The sequence below is a fragment of the Stegastes partitus genome, unplaced genomic scaffold (genome assembly GCF_000690725.1).
Source record: "Stegastes partitus isolate 25-593 unplaced genomic scaffold, Stegastes_partitus-1.0.2 Scaffold429, whole genome shotgun sequence".
Classification (NCBI taxonomy): Eukaryota; Metazoa; Chordata; class Actinopteri; family Pomacentridae; genus Stegastes; species Stegastes partitus.
This window is the reverse complement of record NW_007578160.1, coordinates 103,173-119,778: the sequence shown is the minus strand read 5'-3', so window position 1 is coordinate 119,778 and position 16,606 is coordinate 103,173. Positions and strand designations below refer to the sequence as shown.

General features: G+C 40.3%; 1 protein-coding gene and 1 long non-coding RNA gene across 4 annotated transcripts in view; one reads left to right on the top strand and one right to left on the bottom strand.

The window, feature by feature from the left end:
* Positions 1-7,836, bottom strand: part of clasp1a (cytoplasmic linker associated protein 1a) — a 91,973-nt gene extending 84,137 nt beyond the window's left edge. For all 3 annotated transcript variants that reach the window (XM_008286057.1, XM_008286059.1, XM_008286060.1), the window contains exons 1-2: positions 7,722-7,836; positions 4,338-5,053 (exon numbers count right to left, since the gene is read on the bottom strand). In XM_008286057.1, coding sequence (XP_008284279.1) covers positions 4,338-4,532 — 195 coding nt within the window. In that variant the 5' untranslated portion in view covers positions 4,533-5,053; positions 7,722-7,836. The remainder of the gene's footprint in view (positions 1-4,337; positions 5,054-7,721) is intronic.
* A 4,577-nt stretch (positions 7,837-12,413) lies between these two features.
* Positions 12,414-16,606, top strand: part of LOC103360343 (uncharacterized) — an 8,669-nt gene continuing 4,476 nt past the window's right edge. Inside the window, exons 1-2 of the long non-coding RNA XR_520347.1 lie at positions 12,414-12,481; positions 13,079-13,141. This is a non-coding gene — a long non-coding RNA (uncharacterized LOC103360343). The remainder of the gene's footprint in view (positions 12,482-13,078; positions 13,142-16,606) is intronic.

Here is a 16,606-nt window from a genome sequence, read left to right as displayed (position 1 = left end):
CTTCAGACACACAAGAGCCACACACGGCTGAAAGGCTGTGACTTATCTGTCCATTCTCCTTTTCATGCAGCTTTTTCCCCATGAAGCACGATTGCCTCAATGTACTACAATGATTCAGATCAGCTAGCGCCTGACGCAAGTTCAGCACATGACACTCAACTGTGTTATGTTCATGCTGAGGAAAAACAATGCTTTGGTCTTCTATTATGACCACTTAATGTATAGCACAATGCTTTTTATTTTTGTTTCTCACACTCAGAGACTCAGAAACAGCTTATTTTTGTTGAGGGAAATTAAAAGTACTGACATTACTTTCCTAAAACCACACAGTAAACAGTGACAAGCAGTACAGAAAAGGTGTTTATATGAGGAGATAAAGCTGGGAACAAGCCACTCAATGGCTTCCCACAGACAGCACCAGTTCATTGTCCTGAGTCTGAGAAACATAACCTTACACACATTTCACCAACACTTACAGCTGACTGAAACCACCCAGTGAAAAAGAGACCGGGGTAGTCATGCTACTTTCCTGAGACATATTATGCACTTGAACAAATCTGAATAATGCCATATCATACGCATTGGCTGTTAAACTGATTAGAATTAATTGATCAATTACTTAATTGAAACTAAGATAACAGTGGAAATGCTGCTCCCCAAATTATACATACCTCCTCTAGACACATTTTTTGTCTGTTTCATATTGCTGGCCTAAGACAAAAGCTACATGAGCACTGATTCTGTTAATGTCTCGCCTGTGGTCTACTCAGCCCACTCGGCCCAGACATAGCTGAACGACATTACTGGTGGCACCAGGTTGTCTGAGCGATCACTTCAAGGCTCGTCAGCCCGGAAACTGGTCCTGCCAGCCTGAATCAATTTAGCAGTAAACCAGCTCAGCTCTCGTGCTCAGCTCTGCACAGGCAGAAAACATTGCAGTGGAAAGGTGACATGATGGATGGTTAATGACAAGACCCTACCTGGTCTCCTGGAAGCAGGAGGTGTGAAAAAAGAGGGATGGCAGGGGGACTGAAGTACAAATCACATCCTTGTTTATGGATGGTTTCCCACTGTTTTGCATTTCTGCAGCACTGCAAGCTGAATGCGGTACAGAGTCTGTCAGCGGTCATTCCCACTGGTGCTCCTGACACACCCAAAATTGCCTTTGTCACACAGGTGGGTGTTTGAATGAAAAAGTTGATGAAACGTAATGTAATAATTTTTGCAGTCCTTTCATGATATAAGTCCTTTAAAGACAATATTATTCAAGCAACGAATACAACTGAGGAACACTGCAGCATAGTGAAGTGCAATGTTTTCTGTGACAGCTAACTGCATAGAACAGTATAAATGCGATGAAATGTAAGTGAAATAAACAAAACACGTGACTCAGAAGTGTGCTGAATGTGATCGCACAAGCGCTCATGGGACACTGCAACAATAAGAATCTTGAGGTGGGTGTGGTCTCTGCATGGCACAGTACAGCATGAACCAGCAATTATGGAGCAGACAGCAAAAACTTCAGACGTTAAGCCGGGCTGTTCATACAGCACCAGTATATGTGCTCAGAAACACACTAAGAATACTATCAGACTACATTTAATCCGATCTAGAGACTGCAGATTATTTTTAAAAACATTCTACTGCATTCAGTGTGATCTGGCACACATGGGAAACCTCACTCTGCCTTGCTTCCTGGATAGCATCACTCCTCTGCATGGAGCCCATCATTAGGTATATACAGACTTGTTTCAAGTTGATTCAGCAGCTGAAACCACAGCTGAGAGGTGCCTGCTAACTTGACACACCACGAGATGGATAGGACACACAAAAGACATTGCTCTGGAAAACAACAACTGCCATCAAGCGGTGCTCATCTACCACTCACGACTTTTCATTTGAAATTGTAAGTGCATGAATCATACACTCTCTGGACATAGAAACAGAATGGCAACAGAAGTCACCCATGTTCATGTGCTCTGCTCCTGTACGAAGGGCATTTCCAAGACACTGCCAATCACATTGCACACAAAAACAAGTGTGCTCCACTTCAGTGCTTCACCACAGGCAGTTGTAACCAAACTACAGTTCCTTAAAGTATGCTGTCAGCTAACAAAGGCAAACATACTGTTATTTTTGGCAGTTACAGCCGGAAACTTCCGAAGACAATAATAATGTAAAGCATCCTCCCTGTGGACTCATGTTTGAAAATATAAAAAGGGCCAAACAGCACATTTTCTCTCAGTAACCTTGGTAGAGCCTATGTTTGAAAAAGACAAAATGCCCATGTTGCTCTACTAATTTAATTTGCTCCAGAAAAAAATAAGAGTAGTTTTTGACCTATCCTGTGCTGTGACACCATACTGAACAGTACTGTTACCTTACTATAATGTTAAAGCTCTTCTAGTCTGTGATATATGAGGCAAAGTGCTGAGTGATTCTTCACCTTTACAAAAAGAGTTTGGCCAAACCTTGACCTTTCAGCTGATCAGAAGGGCAGTACACTTATCTAATGTTTGTTATCTAAACACAAAAGGTATGTACAGCAAAAAATAAATACACTTAATGACTAAAGATTGCACTGGAGTCTAAGTTAGACAACTGTAAAAGACTGTAAAGCTCTTTCTTTACACAGTTGCTTGGTATTAGAGGCATCCCCCTAAAGCTCCATTTATGGCAAATGAATCCATCACCCCTCTCTCTCAAACTGAATAGTTTCCACATTAGTAGCCAAGTGATCAGCTAGGCCTGTATAGAGGATACTGCTTGTGTTGGGACAACTAACAAAACGATTAGAAAAACTGAAAAAGTAGATAAAAATAGGTGTGTTTTTAAACTAGTGCAATAGATTTTAAAGAGGATACATATTTTACAAGACTCCCTTGATCTTTGGCAAGATTTTAAATACGCATAAAACAAAAGTAACGCAAAGAATGGAAGTTTCTCACTTTGCATCTTTCAAGCAGTGCTTACAGCAGGAAAGATAATTGAACATACTTTTAAACATTTTTTTTTTAATTCTGTAAGAAAACAGACCAAATTTGTAGTTTGGCACAATGTAAAGAGGTTTGTCTGTGACCCAAAACGTACTGAGTCCTCTTTGTGAAGCCACATGTCGGCTGCCTCTGACCTCCCAGAACCCCTTCATTTCAGCTGTAACCAGGCCAGATCCAATTAAACACTCTCTTGCTCCATAAACTCACTTTTCTAACTCTGCCTGGCCCCTCATGACCATTTCTCTCAGGCATGTGCCAGACTGCCGAGACCAAAAACACAGCAGTACAACATGTGGTAATTCAGAGCCCGCAGGCACAACTGGGCATTGAGAATGCAGAGACACTGTGTCCTCACTAAGCTACGTTGCTGTATGTAGGGCACTGGGGGCAAGTTTGGCTTTGTTCAGGGGGAGATATATCAGAATGTTTTAGGTCCAAAGAGAGCAAAGGCAGCATATCTCAACATGAAATCTGAGCTTTAGTAAACAATGTGTTCTTCGAGTTATGGCTAAGAAGGCAGCCAGTGTTTTGGCACTGAAAGAACTGCAGATGTAATCACTTTTCAGGGTCAGATAAAACTGTGCCCTTGATTGAAAAATCATAATAAAGCACAATCAATCACAGAAGAAAATGAATGTGATCCAGCTCAATAGTAAAGGGAAACAATAATGTTATGTGCCTTTGCCTGCCTGAGAACAATTCGCTTTACTGAACAGCAAACAGTAAGAAAACTGGAAATTCGTATTTAAACAAATTAGAAAAGTCAGTTATATGGCCTTACAATAACACAGAAGTGCAGTGAGTACACAAAAGAAATAGAGAATTTGGAAAGAAGCCTAGTCCGGGGTTTTGTTGTTTTTCCCATGCTCTATTTGATTCAAATGTCTGGAGTATACATTAGTTGTGTAGGTAAAACTGTCAGCATTCAGCGTTTCTTGGATGGTTGAAAGCAGATCTTGTCTCATGACTTTCTTTCTTTTAAATCTGAGATTTGAACCATAAAGTTGCTTTATCTCAATTATGAGCATACCTCCAGGTCAAATGGACCATAAAAGTTAGTTTCTAATGTAGAGGCAAAACAACACACTGTTAAACAAAATGCTACCTCTTTGAGAAGAGTGCCAGTCAACGGATGACAGAAACTTTCAGTCAGTAAAAAATTGGTTGTTAATTGAGGCATACTCAAGACGCATGAGTGCATTAATACATTTTTCTCAAAAACAGAATTTATATGGGGAAACATAAAGCTGGAGTAAAGGTTTAAACCTGAGCAGTGTTGTGTGTGTGGAAACCTTCCCACAACTTGATAAAATCCCATGAACCCTTTGATCTGGAGTTTACCTTAAAGTTGCTAGAGTTGACCCAGGAGCTGGCAATGCCATCAACCATCTTGTCCAGCGCTGTTTGGTCCTGCTCCAAGTCATGGGACTTCTCCTTGTCCAAAATGTAATCAATGATCTCTTGCCCCACCTGCAGCCGTCGGCCCACGTCCTTCTGCAGGACCAGGGCCAGGCAGTTCTCCATGCTGGGTTCCATTATCCTGGCCTCTGATAACCAGCCCCTTTGGGTTCCTCAGTCTGCCTGACTGTATAACTGACTAGCTACTAGCAATCCTCCACTGCTCAAAGCAGCGGAAATGACAGCTTAACAAAGGAGTTGTACTTGGGAGGTATGTAGCTAGCTGACCTGGAAAAGTGAGAGAAATGGAGGAGGCCAGTGTACACAGTTTTCTTGTATTTTTATCCCTCAGGACAGGCCTTCTTTTTTGCCAATTGCTAGCTTGCTAGCAAGCTAGTGGCCGTGCCCTAGGGATAGATGGAGCAGGGCTTGGGGAATGGCAGCAATGCAGCATGTGTGTGTCTGGACAGCAGCTGGGGAAACTTTACTACTCCCTCCCACTTGGATTTTTTTCCCCCTCTTCTTCTATGGAGGAGTCTGAGCCAAACCGCCAAAGCGAGGTGGTTTTGGTGAGCAGTGGGCAAGGCAGCAAATGCAGATGGATGGAGAGGGCTAGCTTAGAGCACAATGTCTTGTCCCCGAATCTGCCCTTGGTCCGCCTGGAGAAGCAAAAGAGGCAATAGAACAGTTATTTCAGTACGAAAGAATATAAATTAGATCCCACATTACTGATTTTCCCCAGGGTACACAAATATCATTAAAATTCATCACACTGCATTTATTTCAGACTCTGAGCTTATTTTGGCCGTATATTTTAGACAACAGTCAGGCTGTTATTCAATTCTGTCGTTGTTCCATTTGTTCTTAAAATGTCCAATGCTACTGGCAATGTCTTCAAATTCCAAGTAAAACAAAGAAAAGCAACACACAGTATATTTAAAGTCTGAAACCAGGTATTGTTTGGCTTTTTTGGCTTAAACAAAATGCAAATTTTTTTTGTTGTTTTTTTTTTTTTAAAAAAACACCTGCCCATTACTTCTGTCTTGATTGACTGATCAAATGACTACTTCTACTCTAGACAGTCGTGTGCCACTTTGTGGCAACTCCCTGCTTCAACAGAACAATGCCTCTGCAGACATGGATAGGTTCATAAAGACATGGTTTTGCTAATTTGGTGTGGAAGAACTTGACTCAACCCTGTCCAGCAGGTATGGGATGGACTGAATTGTAAGCCAAGCCTCGTCACCCAACATTAGTGACAATGCTCTTGTTCCTGCAGTCACGTTCCAAAACCTTATGGAAAGTCTTCCCAGAAGAATAGAAATCAACAAAATGACATAAATCCCCCTCACTCACACCACATCCATCCCTCTCTAACAGCTTCAAATGCTCAGCTTGGCAAGCCACAACTGTCATGGAAACACAGGGGTTGAGCTTTAGTAGTATCTCCAAATGAATAAGACACAAGGATGTCACTGCAGCTTATTTGCTCCAGTTAAAAAACTGCTTGATCATATGCTGACAAGGCCCCTTCTCTTCAAATAACCCCAGGCTTTTTTTCTCTTTTTTTTGTGACAAGATTATCAACCAGAAAGGAATTCTTAACCGACCTCTATCAGCTGAGAGCCTTTGTTCTGGGAGGCTAAACCTGCATGTTTTGAAGAAACTCGATATGATTCTGATTCACTGGACTATGACCTGCATGGTGCCATAATGTCTCAAATAATAAATAACATCAGAACTTTTTGCGTGGTAATAATGGATTGATTTATGTCTTTGTTCATAGTTTCCCTATGTCTCTGGTTAAGATTTCTTTTCTGTTAAAACATCTAAACAAATTAGTTGATAGAGCCAACCCAGTTAATCAAAGAGTTGCCATCTATTACATTAATCACCAACTATTTTTCTAATTGATTTACGGATTCTTTTTATAAAGTAGAAATTCTCTGAGTCCAGCTTCTCAAAATATCGATTATCTGTTTGGCCAATTATCAGATTTGATATCCTGTATTTTTCTGTATTGTGATCTGTTGTAACTGATTTCCAATAAGTTATTTTAGAAATGCGCCACTTTGGTTCTAATGCAGCCAATTCGCTATATCTGTGAGCACCACTCTGTGGGCTCAAGCAATGTCGAGACCACGGCACTATTAGATTAGATATGCATCACTGGCAATAGCCTATCAATACTAAGGGAAGGTCTCTTTTAATTAAAATGCAAAAACAAAGGCACTTTGATGAGGTTTTGTGTTGAAGGTTGTGTTATTCTAAATTTTGACACCAAGATTTTTATTATTATTGCAAATGTATATTGGTTCCAATCCGTTATCGATCTTATTCATTATCAATAACTGATATTGGCCCTGCAAAAAAAAAACACGACAGTCGACCCCATGTCTTTACCATTTACCATCCTGGGCTTTGGGAAACACTGATCAACATTCTTTACCATTATTTGGAATTTTATAAATCAAACTACAGATCATTTAATCAAGAAAAATATTTGATAGATTAATAAACAATAAAAGTAAGCATTAGTTGCAGGCCTGTTGTTGGATAAAAACTAATTTAGGATAAAGACAGCAGAGCCAATCAAACAGACAGCGTGCATGACAGGTGTCACTGTGTTTACTTCTGTAAAGATTGTGGATGCATTAACAATTCAGAGACAGTGTGAGTGTAAATACATGTCGAAAAAGATGCTTGTCTGAGTGCAGTGCATTTCAGCACTAATGTATTAAGTAAGATATCATAAGGCTCTTTAAGTTGTTAGAAATAAAACTGTCAGAAACATTTTAAATTGTGACAGCAGGCCATTATAGCACTCTGTAATTTCCTCTAATTTTAAAATCCTCATGCTCAGTTTACACCAAAGGCAGCCTCACTTTTGACAAGCCACTCATCCTTGTCATACAGATTTGCTTGGTCTCTGTTTTTTCTGCCACACACACAAACACACACACAGTGCCCTCTGCTTTTGTGCAGCGCTAGCTGAGCCCAGCTAGCTCGAAGCCTGACCATCACTGCTAGCCCTGCAAACAGCGTCCACTCTCTGCTAACGTGAAACAAAGGCGTACCCTGTGTTTTACCGCCGTGGTATTAAAACAACCCCTTCTTTTCCTCTTAGCTCTTAAACAGCTGTCTGTGCTCGCCACTGTGCCAGGCGAGGTAGGTGTGTGAGGGAATAAAAGCTAAAGCTAGCCCCTAGCGAAGCCCTTCCTTTCAATGAAACGTCAGTTCGCAGCCAGACGGAGAGGCAACACAAAGACAAGAAAATGTGACAAGGAGGCGAGAAAGTGTCGCTGCATCATTCATTCTTCTACTTACCATATCCTGTTTAAACGTCGCCGCTGGTTTAGACATACAGCTCGTATTTCTTGGTGTAAATATACAGTCTACGGCCTCAAATCTCTTCTGTCTCTCTCTTTTCTCTCACACTCTCCACCCGGAATGCTGCCTGCAGGACAAGAATGGGATCGTCGTGCGCAGGCGCAGTGGATCCAGGGATGATGTTGGCACTTGGAAAACTGTCGCATGGCAATCGGCAGTGCTGAAAAGCTGCTGCTGTGGCTGAGTTGTAGTCGACCTCTGGCGACATCTACTGGACACATGGGCTTTGGGTTTCTGTGGGTCTTTTTATATCTTTTTTTACTCAAACTGTTGCATACAGAAAGATGAAAGTGGAGAGTTAAGGGTTCATAATACCCCCATAGTTCTGTGACTGGCTCAGGACAAAATGGCTGCTCGGGGATACATTTCTGGAAGTACAGAAATGTTCTGGGGCCAAAACCACTGTATGCTGTACATCAAGTAGGTAATTGTTTTTTTGTGTTCAACAAAGTATGAGGGGAACTTAATTGCACTAATAGCTCACCTGGTCGACCAAACAAAGACTGCAGCCTCCTCTGTCAGTTGTCACTGCCAGGTAATGGAAAACAATATAAAGTAACAAAGAAAAAAAAACAAGTAAAATCAGCGACACTAAAAGCAACAGATGTGACGTTCGTTGGAGAACTTTTTTTTTTTTAATCTGACATAAGTTGTATTTTTCTCATAGACTATATATTAAGATTTTTTTTAACTCTTTTATATGCAGTCTATAGTTTGTTTTAGCTTTATTTATTCTAAAATTCTAATGAGTTTATGGAGTTGTCATTTCATACCTTTTGTCAACAATATGACACCTGAGTTTTGGACAGAGTTCTATAAATATATAACTACTAAAATTTTAATATTTTAAATAAATATATTTAATACATTTATATCGACTAAAGGTTTCATAAAATAACCTTTAGTCAATATAAATGTATTAAATATATATAGACCTTATTTGTGAACCCTTTAGTGGACTTTATTTTACAGCATTGCACCTTCAGCATTGCATTTTAACAGGGGATTGAACAACTCACTACGCTTTTTTTTTTTTTTTTGTATCCCAAAATAAAATGATTAGCTGTGAGTGTCATCAGTTGTTTTTCTGTTTCTTTTTTGTGTTGCAGTGATTCAGATGGAAATGGATCAAATCCATGCCTCAAAACTGTTGAGCAGGCTGGGTTCGTTGGGTAAATGTATTCCCTTCATGTCAGGTGTGACGCCTCCTAACGTGCGCGTTACTTGTGGGTTTGTCTTATTGTGAAAGTGCGAGAGCGGATGTGGAGGCGCTGTGCTGAGTGCAGGTTCAGATGTCGAACATCACTCTGGATAAAGCTCCTGATCTCTCCAAGGTCTGGATCGCTCTCAGGCGGTTCGACAGAAACGGTTCGTAAGTTTCTCGAAGTTTTTCCTCTTCGTGGTCTGTGGTGGTTTTCTGTTACCGATGGACGCTCTGTGCGTCTGTGTCCATGGCAACCGGCCTCTTTGACCCGCCGAAGACTACATGAAGATGATGTGCTCATATTGTTTCAAGCCATATTTAGGTAAAAATCCAACAAACAAATGCTATTCATATATGAAGTTTTTCTCGGACTTCATCCAGTGATGTGATCAGGGCTCGTGTCCGCATCAGGTGAGAAGTCAGCAGCAGCTGCATGTGACTTTGAGTGTCAGCAGCTCATCATGCAGGCTCTCACACAGCGTGCACACCATAATGAGGAATGGGCTGAAGGCTTTTACAATGATCTTACAAATCTGCAGATGTAAGTGTTTAGAATCCCAGCCAGACCTTTGACTGTAGCGAACATAAAGAGATCCAGGTCTGAAGACATCTGCTTTGAATTCAATAGAGTGTTTCTGTAAACATTACCTGCCATGATATCTACTGCCTCTGCCTCTGAATCACTCATGTGTAAGATGCATACTAGACCATGACGGACTTTCAACCGAGCTGTACTGTCACAAGATCCACTTTGTATTAGCATGTCTTACATATCGACTTAGAGGGAGCCCATCCTTGAATAGCATCCTCATAGTCCAAGGCAAAGAGGAATCAATCCTTTTAAAGAAAAGCATGACTTCTTGCTATAAAGTAAGCCCAATTTAATTCTCAGCTTTGATAGCAGTTTGTCGATATGGGCTTTAAAAGCAAGGTTTTTGTCAACCCCAAAGCATAGCAATTTAAAATGTTGCACTCTCTCTATTCAATGTTTCTAGCATGTGAAAACATCTTATGTTCCATCTTTGCACAATTTAGGACCAGTTCCTAATGATAGGGTTGCTTTAGAAGGAGATTAAATGATAGCCGTAGACTTACAGTGACTTCAGCCAAATCTGAACAGGACTAAAGGGTCATGACATCCTCAAAAAATGACACCATTCATCTAAATTATGAATAAAGCTGGTCCAAGGACAGAACTGTGGCTAACTCCCTTTGTAATGGGGAGAAAAGAGGATGGAATGTTACCCGTCTTGACTCAGTGGGATTTATTAGAGAGATATTTCTGAAACCACCATCATCAAAATCCAGAGAAGAAAGTTGTAAAAGCAAAAGTGGTCAACCATGTCAAAATCCTTTCATAAATCAATAAAATAAATGTGAAGACACCCTTCTAGTACAAATATATCATTGTGCAGTGTGAAGGCCAAACTGTGAGGTGGGGGATGTCGGTAAAGGTGTTGTCCATATTCCCTGCAGCACTTTTCCACAAGATAGGAGGTCAAAGTTTCCACTGTGTTCTGTCTGATGAGCTGAAGAGCTGAAGGACAAACCAAACGTCCAGCTCTGGGGATTTTTCACTACATGGAAACATAATAGTTATTCTCTGTGATGGCTTAACTGACTTATAAATCATTAGTAAATGACTGATTAACCAAAAATAAAACCATTAATGACAACGTAAAAACCTGTTTAAGAGTGACACCTCAGAAAGTAGGAGACTCTCACGTTCTGTTTGTTGCAGATGAAAGAGTGGTGGCTCTTCGAGAAGTGTCCTTTCCTTCAGCGGCTGAGGCCACCATGATCACACAAGTATGGAATGCTCTGTTTATCCATCTATCCATCCATCCATCCATCCATCCATAGCAATCATTGGTGGAGCCCAAACAAGCAGACCAACACTCACACGAGGGAGGCACAAAAACTGATGCCTCTATTTTTTAACTCTCAATTGATTTTATTTTATTTTTTTAATGTATTATTTATTAGAAAAACTGAATTTCTGTGACTGGTTTGAATATTCTGATACTTTTTTTTAATTATTATTATTGTGTATGTCTTTTTAGATTCTCACCAATACCTTTGGGCTGAACACTTCTAATGTTGTATTCAAGGTACAATGACACATTTGGTCTTATGTTTAGGATGCAGGCATGTGTCTGAATGTTTATGTCTTCAGAATATCATGATAAGCATCTTAAAGTCTGTTAGAATTCTAAAAAACACAGTGAGCTGGACCATTTTGGTCTGTGTGCAGATAAGGAACCCCCGTGGCTGTCTGATCCCGCTCAACAGCTCCATCCCTGCTAACAGCAAGCACATGTATGTGATCTGGTGATGTACATGTCTTTTTCTATTCAGAGCATAATGATCATTCTTTAAGCAATTGTGTATTTATTCCAACAGGCCATATGTACTTGAAGTAGCCAAGATTTTCCAGCATGGTAAGGGTGTACTCTCTGTCGTATGAGCTTATACATTTCACAACACTGCAAATAGAATAGTTAGATATTTTGGGAAATTATTCCTTTTTTTGACAAAATTGAAATGAGAAAATTGAGTCTGTATCTCAATACAATCCTGCATCTGATAGATATAAAACTACAAAGGACTGGAAACAGGGGAGAAACAGCTAACTTGGCTCTGTCAGTGTGTTGTAAAATACACCGATTAGCATTTCTAAAACTCATTACATCATTCATGTCCTTTGTTTAAGATGAATAAAATTCAGAATATAAAAATTATTCAGAATTATTTAAAAAAAACAAAGATGATTAAAGAAAATCCTAATTCCAGCCTGTAACTCACTTAACACATTCTATATTCTTTGTATAACCTTTTAATAATTTCTACATAATCAGTTAACACACAGATTTGACTGAGGTATTATCCTTAATAATCTCTTCATACAGTCGGGATAACTCTCAGCGACAAAGCAAAATGTATTTCCTAATTGCCGATGGCCGTGCAGAATTTAGGCTCTGATTTCCACACTAAGGCCATTTAAAATGAATACACTCTGAGATCTGGAAGGGGATGTAGCTGATCATTTACTGCTAAAAACAGGATAATCTAGCCAAATAAAATTGCAATGATTAGAAGTAGATTTCCATAGGAGACACTACAATTGTTGTCAAATGTACTGTCCATTAATATTCTCCATACAACTATATTTGAGTATGTTATAAACTCCGTCGTAATGTTTGTATGTGTACGTGAACAGCCCATTTAGTTCAGATGGTTATATATTTTTTGAATATACATTTTCTGTACAAATGAATATGAACATGTGGTTTTGTTGTTTCTTGTACTGCGTGCTGTATTCTCCTTTGTATCAAAGCTGCACATGGTATGCCTGGTGGCTGCTGCAGAAAAGGACAGTTTTTAATGTCTGTTTGTTTGTGATTTTACGACAGTGCATCCCAGGCCCAGAACCAGTCCCATGATTGTGATCAACAAGAGCATGAAGACCAGACTGCAGAGTATAGACAGGAGGGTAGGACACAGTAACCAAGCAGTCGTAATACATAAACTAGTGGCATGACTATGGTCTAGCATGAACGTTTTACTAAAATGGTGCATTTTAAGTGCCTCTGAAAACTATTACGGCACCTGAATGAGCTGTTCATTTACAATCCCTGTGCAGTTTAAAAGAGATTGAGCTGTTTTGCAAAGAAAAATAGGGTAAAATGATGGTGCCCAGTGGCTGACTGAGGTCTATCCACACAGGCTCAAAGCTGTAATTGCACCGAAAGGTGCATCTACTAAATACTGACAAATTAACATAAAAAATGTAAAATGTAAAATAGTGAATGCTCAAGTATTCTCACTTTCATTTTACATATTTTATGTTAATTTGTTGAAATCTGTTTTCACTTTGACATGAAAGAGCTTTTTAGCATAAATCCTTGTTAAAAAAACGACAAGTTATATCAACCAGAATTCAATCTTGAACAGCAATAACAGGGGGAAACTTTCAAGGGGGTGAATACTTTTCATAGGCACTGTAGTAGTCAATGCACCAAGCAAAATAGGTTGCTTGGGATAAGCAGAGCCTCACGCCATTTTAATTTTGTCCATTTTTTCACTGCAGATTCAGAGACTGAACGACCTTCTTCCTCAGATCAAACTCAGGCACAATGAAAAACTAAGCCAGGTATTTTCATAAAACCACTGGTCCACTTATCCACTGGTCCACTAATCCACTGGTTCACTGATCCACTAATCTACTAATCTACTAATCCACTAATCCACTAATCTACTGATCCACTAATCCACGAATCCACTAACCCACTGGTCCACTGGTCCATTGATCCATTAATCCACTGGTCCACTGATCCACTGATCTACTAATCCACCAGTTCACTGGTCCACTTATCCACTAATCCACTACTCCAGTAATCCACTGAACCACTGGTCCACTGATCAACTGATCCACTAATCCACTGGTCTACTGATCCAGTTGTCCATTGATCCACTAATCCACTAATCCACTGGTCCATTGATCCACTAATCCACTGGTCCAATGATCCACTAATCCACTAATCCAGTAAACCACTTATCCACTGGTCCACTAATCCACTGGTCCACTGATCCACTAATCCATTAATCCACTGATCCACGAAACCACTTATCCACTGGTCCACTGATCCACTGATCCACTAATCCACTAATCTGCTGGTCCACTGATCCACTAATCCACTCACCCACTAGTCCATTGATCCACAAATCCACTGGTCCACTAATCCACTAATCCAGTAAACCACTTCTCCACTGGTCCACTAATCCACTGGTCCACTGGTCCACTGGTCCACTGATCCACAAATCCACTAATCCACTGGTCCACTAACCCACTTGTCACTGATCCAGTTGTCCACTGATCCACTAATCCACTAATCCATTAATCTACTGGTCCACTGATCCACTAATCCAGTAAACCTCTTATCCACTGATCCACTAAACCACAGGTTCACTGATCCACTAGTCCACTAATCCACTGGTCCACTGATTCACTAATTCACTAATCCACTGGTCAACTGGTCCACTGAGCTACTGGTCCACTGTTCTACTAATCCAATGATCCACTGATTCACTAATCTACTGATCCAGTAATCCACTGGTCCACTGATTCACTAATCTACTGATCCACTAAACCACAGGTCCACTGGTCCACTAGTCCACTAATCCACTGGTCCACTGATTCACTAATTCACTAATCCACTGGTCAACTGGTCCACTGAGCTACTGGTCCACTGGTCTACTAATCCAATGATCCACTGATTCACTAATCTACTGATCCAGTAATCCACTGGTCCACTGATTCACTAATCTATTTATCCAGTAATCCACTGGTCCACTGGTCCACTGGTCCACTAATCCATTAATTCACTGGTCCACTGGTCCACTAATCCACTAATCCACTGGTCCCCTGATTCAGTTGTCCATTGATCCACTAATCCACTAATCCACTGGACCACTGGTCCACTGATTCACTAATCTACTAATCCACCAATCCACTGGCCCACTCATTCACTAATCTACTGACCCATCGTTCCACCAGTCCACCGGTCCTTTGAGCCACTGGTCCACTAAACCACTAAACCATTGNGTTCAAGACCACAGAGTCTCAGACCAAAGGAATCAAAGACAACTCAGATCATGTTTTGGAAGCCGAATCAGATTAAAAATGTGCACATGGTGCATAGCTAAGGGTGCTCTACAAATCCGGGGTGGAATATTCCAATATACATTTTAGCAGTGTGTGTGCGCTTGGAACTGGAGTTTGACCCCTGAACTAGAATGGAGAAAGGAAAAAGAAAGTGTTCATAAAACTTCAGTGAAAGCGAGAAGACACTCTTAAAGGAAATTATTTCAAAGTACCCCACAATTGAAGACAAACATCATGATTCAACAACAGAAACCAAAAAAGGAATGCCTGGACTGCAGTTTTGAATGAATATAACTCAAATGGAAAAGTACCCAACAGGACCCTCCAACAAGTTCAGGTAAGATTAATTTATAATGTCTATGGTGGCCTGATTGTACTATTAACTCATTTTGAAATGTGTGTCTTCTCATTTGACAAACACACATTTCTATATTGCCTTTTAAAGGTCCTGTGGAAAAACATTGAAATACACTTGAAGAAAACAACAGCCATTGCTCGTAGGGAGCGTTTCAAGACCGGTGGGGAACAAGAGACAGATGACCTTGGAGACTTGTTAACTGGGATGATTGAAAGCCAGCAACCCTTGGAAGGTATCCCAGACGATGATCACCTGGACAGTTCAGGTGAGGAAACACGCCAATACTCACTTGCTTTAGTGTATATACTATTTTCCCCAGCAGGTTAGCGTAAGCTAAATCGTATTGTCTTCTGCACTCTGATTAAAAAAATTCTGTCATGGCCTCAATTCTTGAAATCTGATGTGTAATATTGGAATTCTTTTCTAGAAAAAGATGACCTGAGCTTGAGCCAGATGTTAGAGGAGTCAGAGCAGAGACAAGAATATCAGCCCTCCGCACCTGTAGCAGCAGCAGCAGCAGCAGCAGCCAGTATCTCCAACCCAGGAAGCAGGCCAAGAGGGAAAAGGCGGACCATTCATGAGAAACTTGCTATAGAGTTCCATGAGCGTAAATTACAGTATTTAAAAGAACAACATGAACTCAAGATGAAAATCCTTCATGCTGAGTTGTCTATCAAAGAGGTGGAGAGAGACATGAAGCAGCAGCAGCAATATGACAGTGCTCTTTGTAACAATGCCCCTGTTCACCTTGTGCCTTTGTGAATTAAAAATACTACAATACAATAATAATTCAACCAAAATTTATTAAGCAATGAACTATCTCCCTCTCTTCTCTTTATCTTCACCATTTTCAATATATGATACATTATGCATAAAAAAAATGTAGTACATAAATCAAAATAACACAAATGCCATCACTTGTATCACTCCACTTTTTTTTTTTTTTTTTTTTAATGAAAAATGCTGCAAAGCAAAGGTGTCTCTGTAAGTGTGTCCACTTTTGTTGTTGGCTACTTCTGCCATGGGAACATGTGGGTCATTGCAATATTCAGTCGGTGGGTCTGGGGAGCCATGTTGTCTCAGGTAATTATGAAGCACTGCCATTGCCACAATGACAATACAGCATCTTCTTGGTTCAAAACGTAAAGTATTCCTGAGACAATGGAAACTATTCTTCCAGATACCAAACATGTGCTCTACTAGCCCTCTGGTGTGGATATGAGCTTGGTTGTAGTGCTGTTGCTCAGGTCTGACAGGATGAAGATAAGGAGTAAACAAAAAGTTTGTGCATAACCGCTGTCACCAAGCAGGATTCCACGGTGTTGTCCTGCTTCAAATTGAGCACACAAAGAGGAGTTCTGGAAAATCCTTGAGTCATGTGTTGAACCGCTCCAACATGCAATAATGTTGGAGAGCTGCATAGTGGGAGTGCAGACACCTTGTACATTTACTGAAAACCAGTTTTTATGATTCCTGTACAGTTCAGTATGTTCTGTTGAAGGACACTTAATTGGAACATGACATCCATCAATGCAGCCAATTACTCAAGGGAAGTTCCCATATTCGTAGAACTGTACCTTGTAGGTGGTCTGATC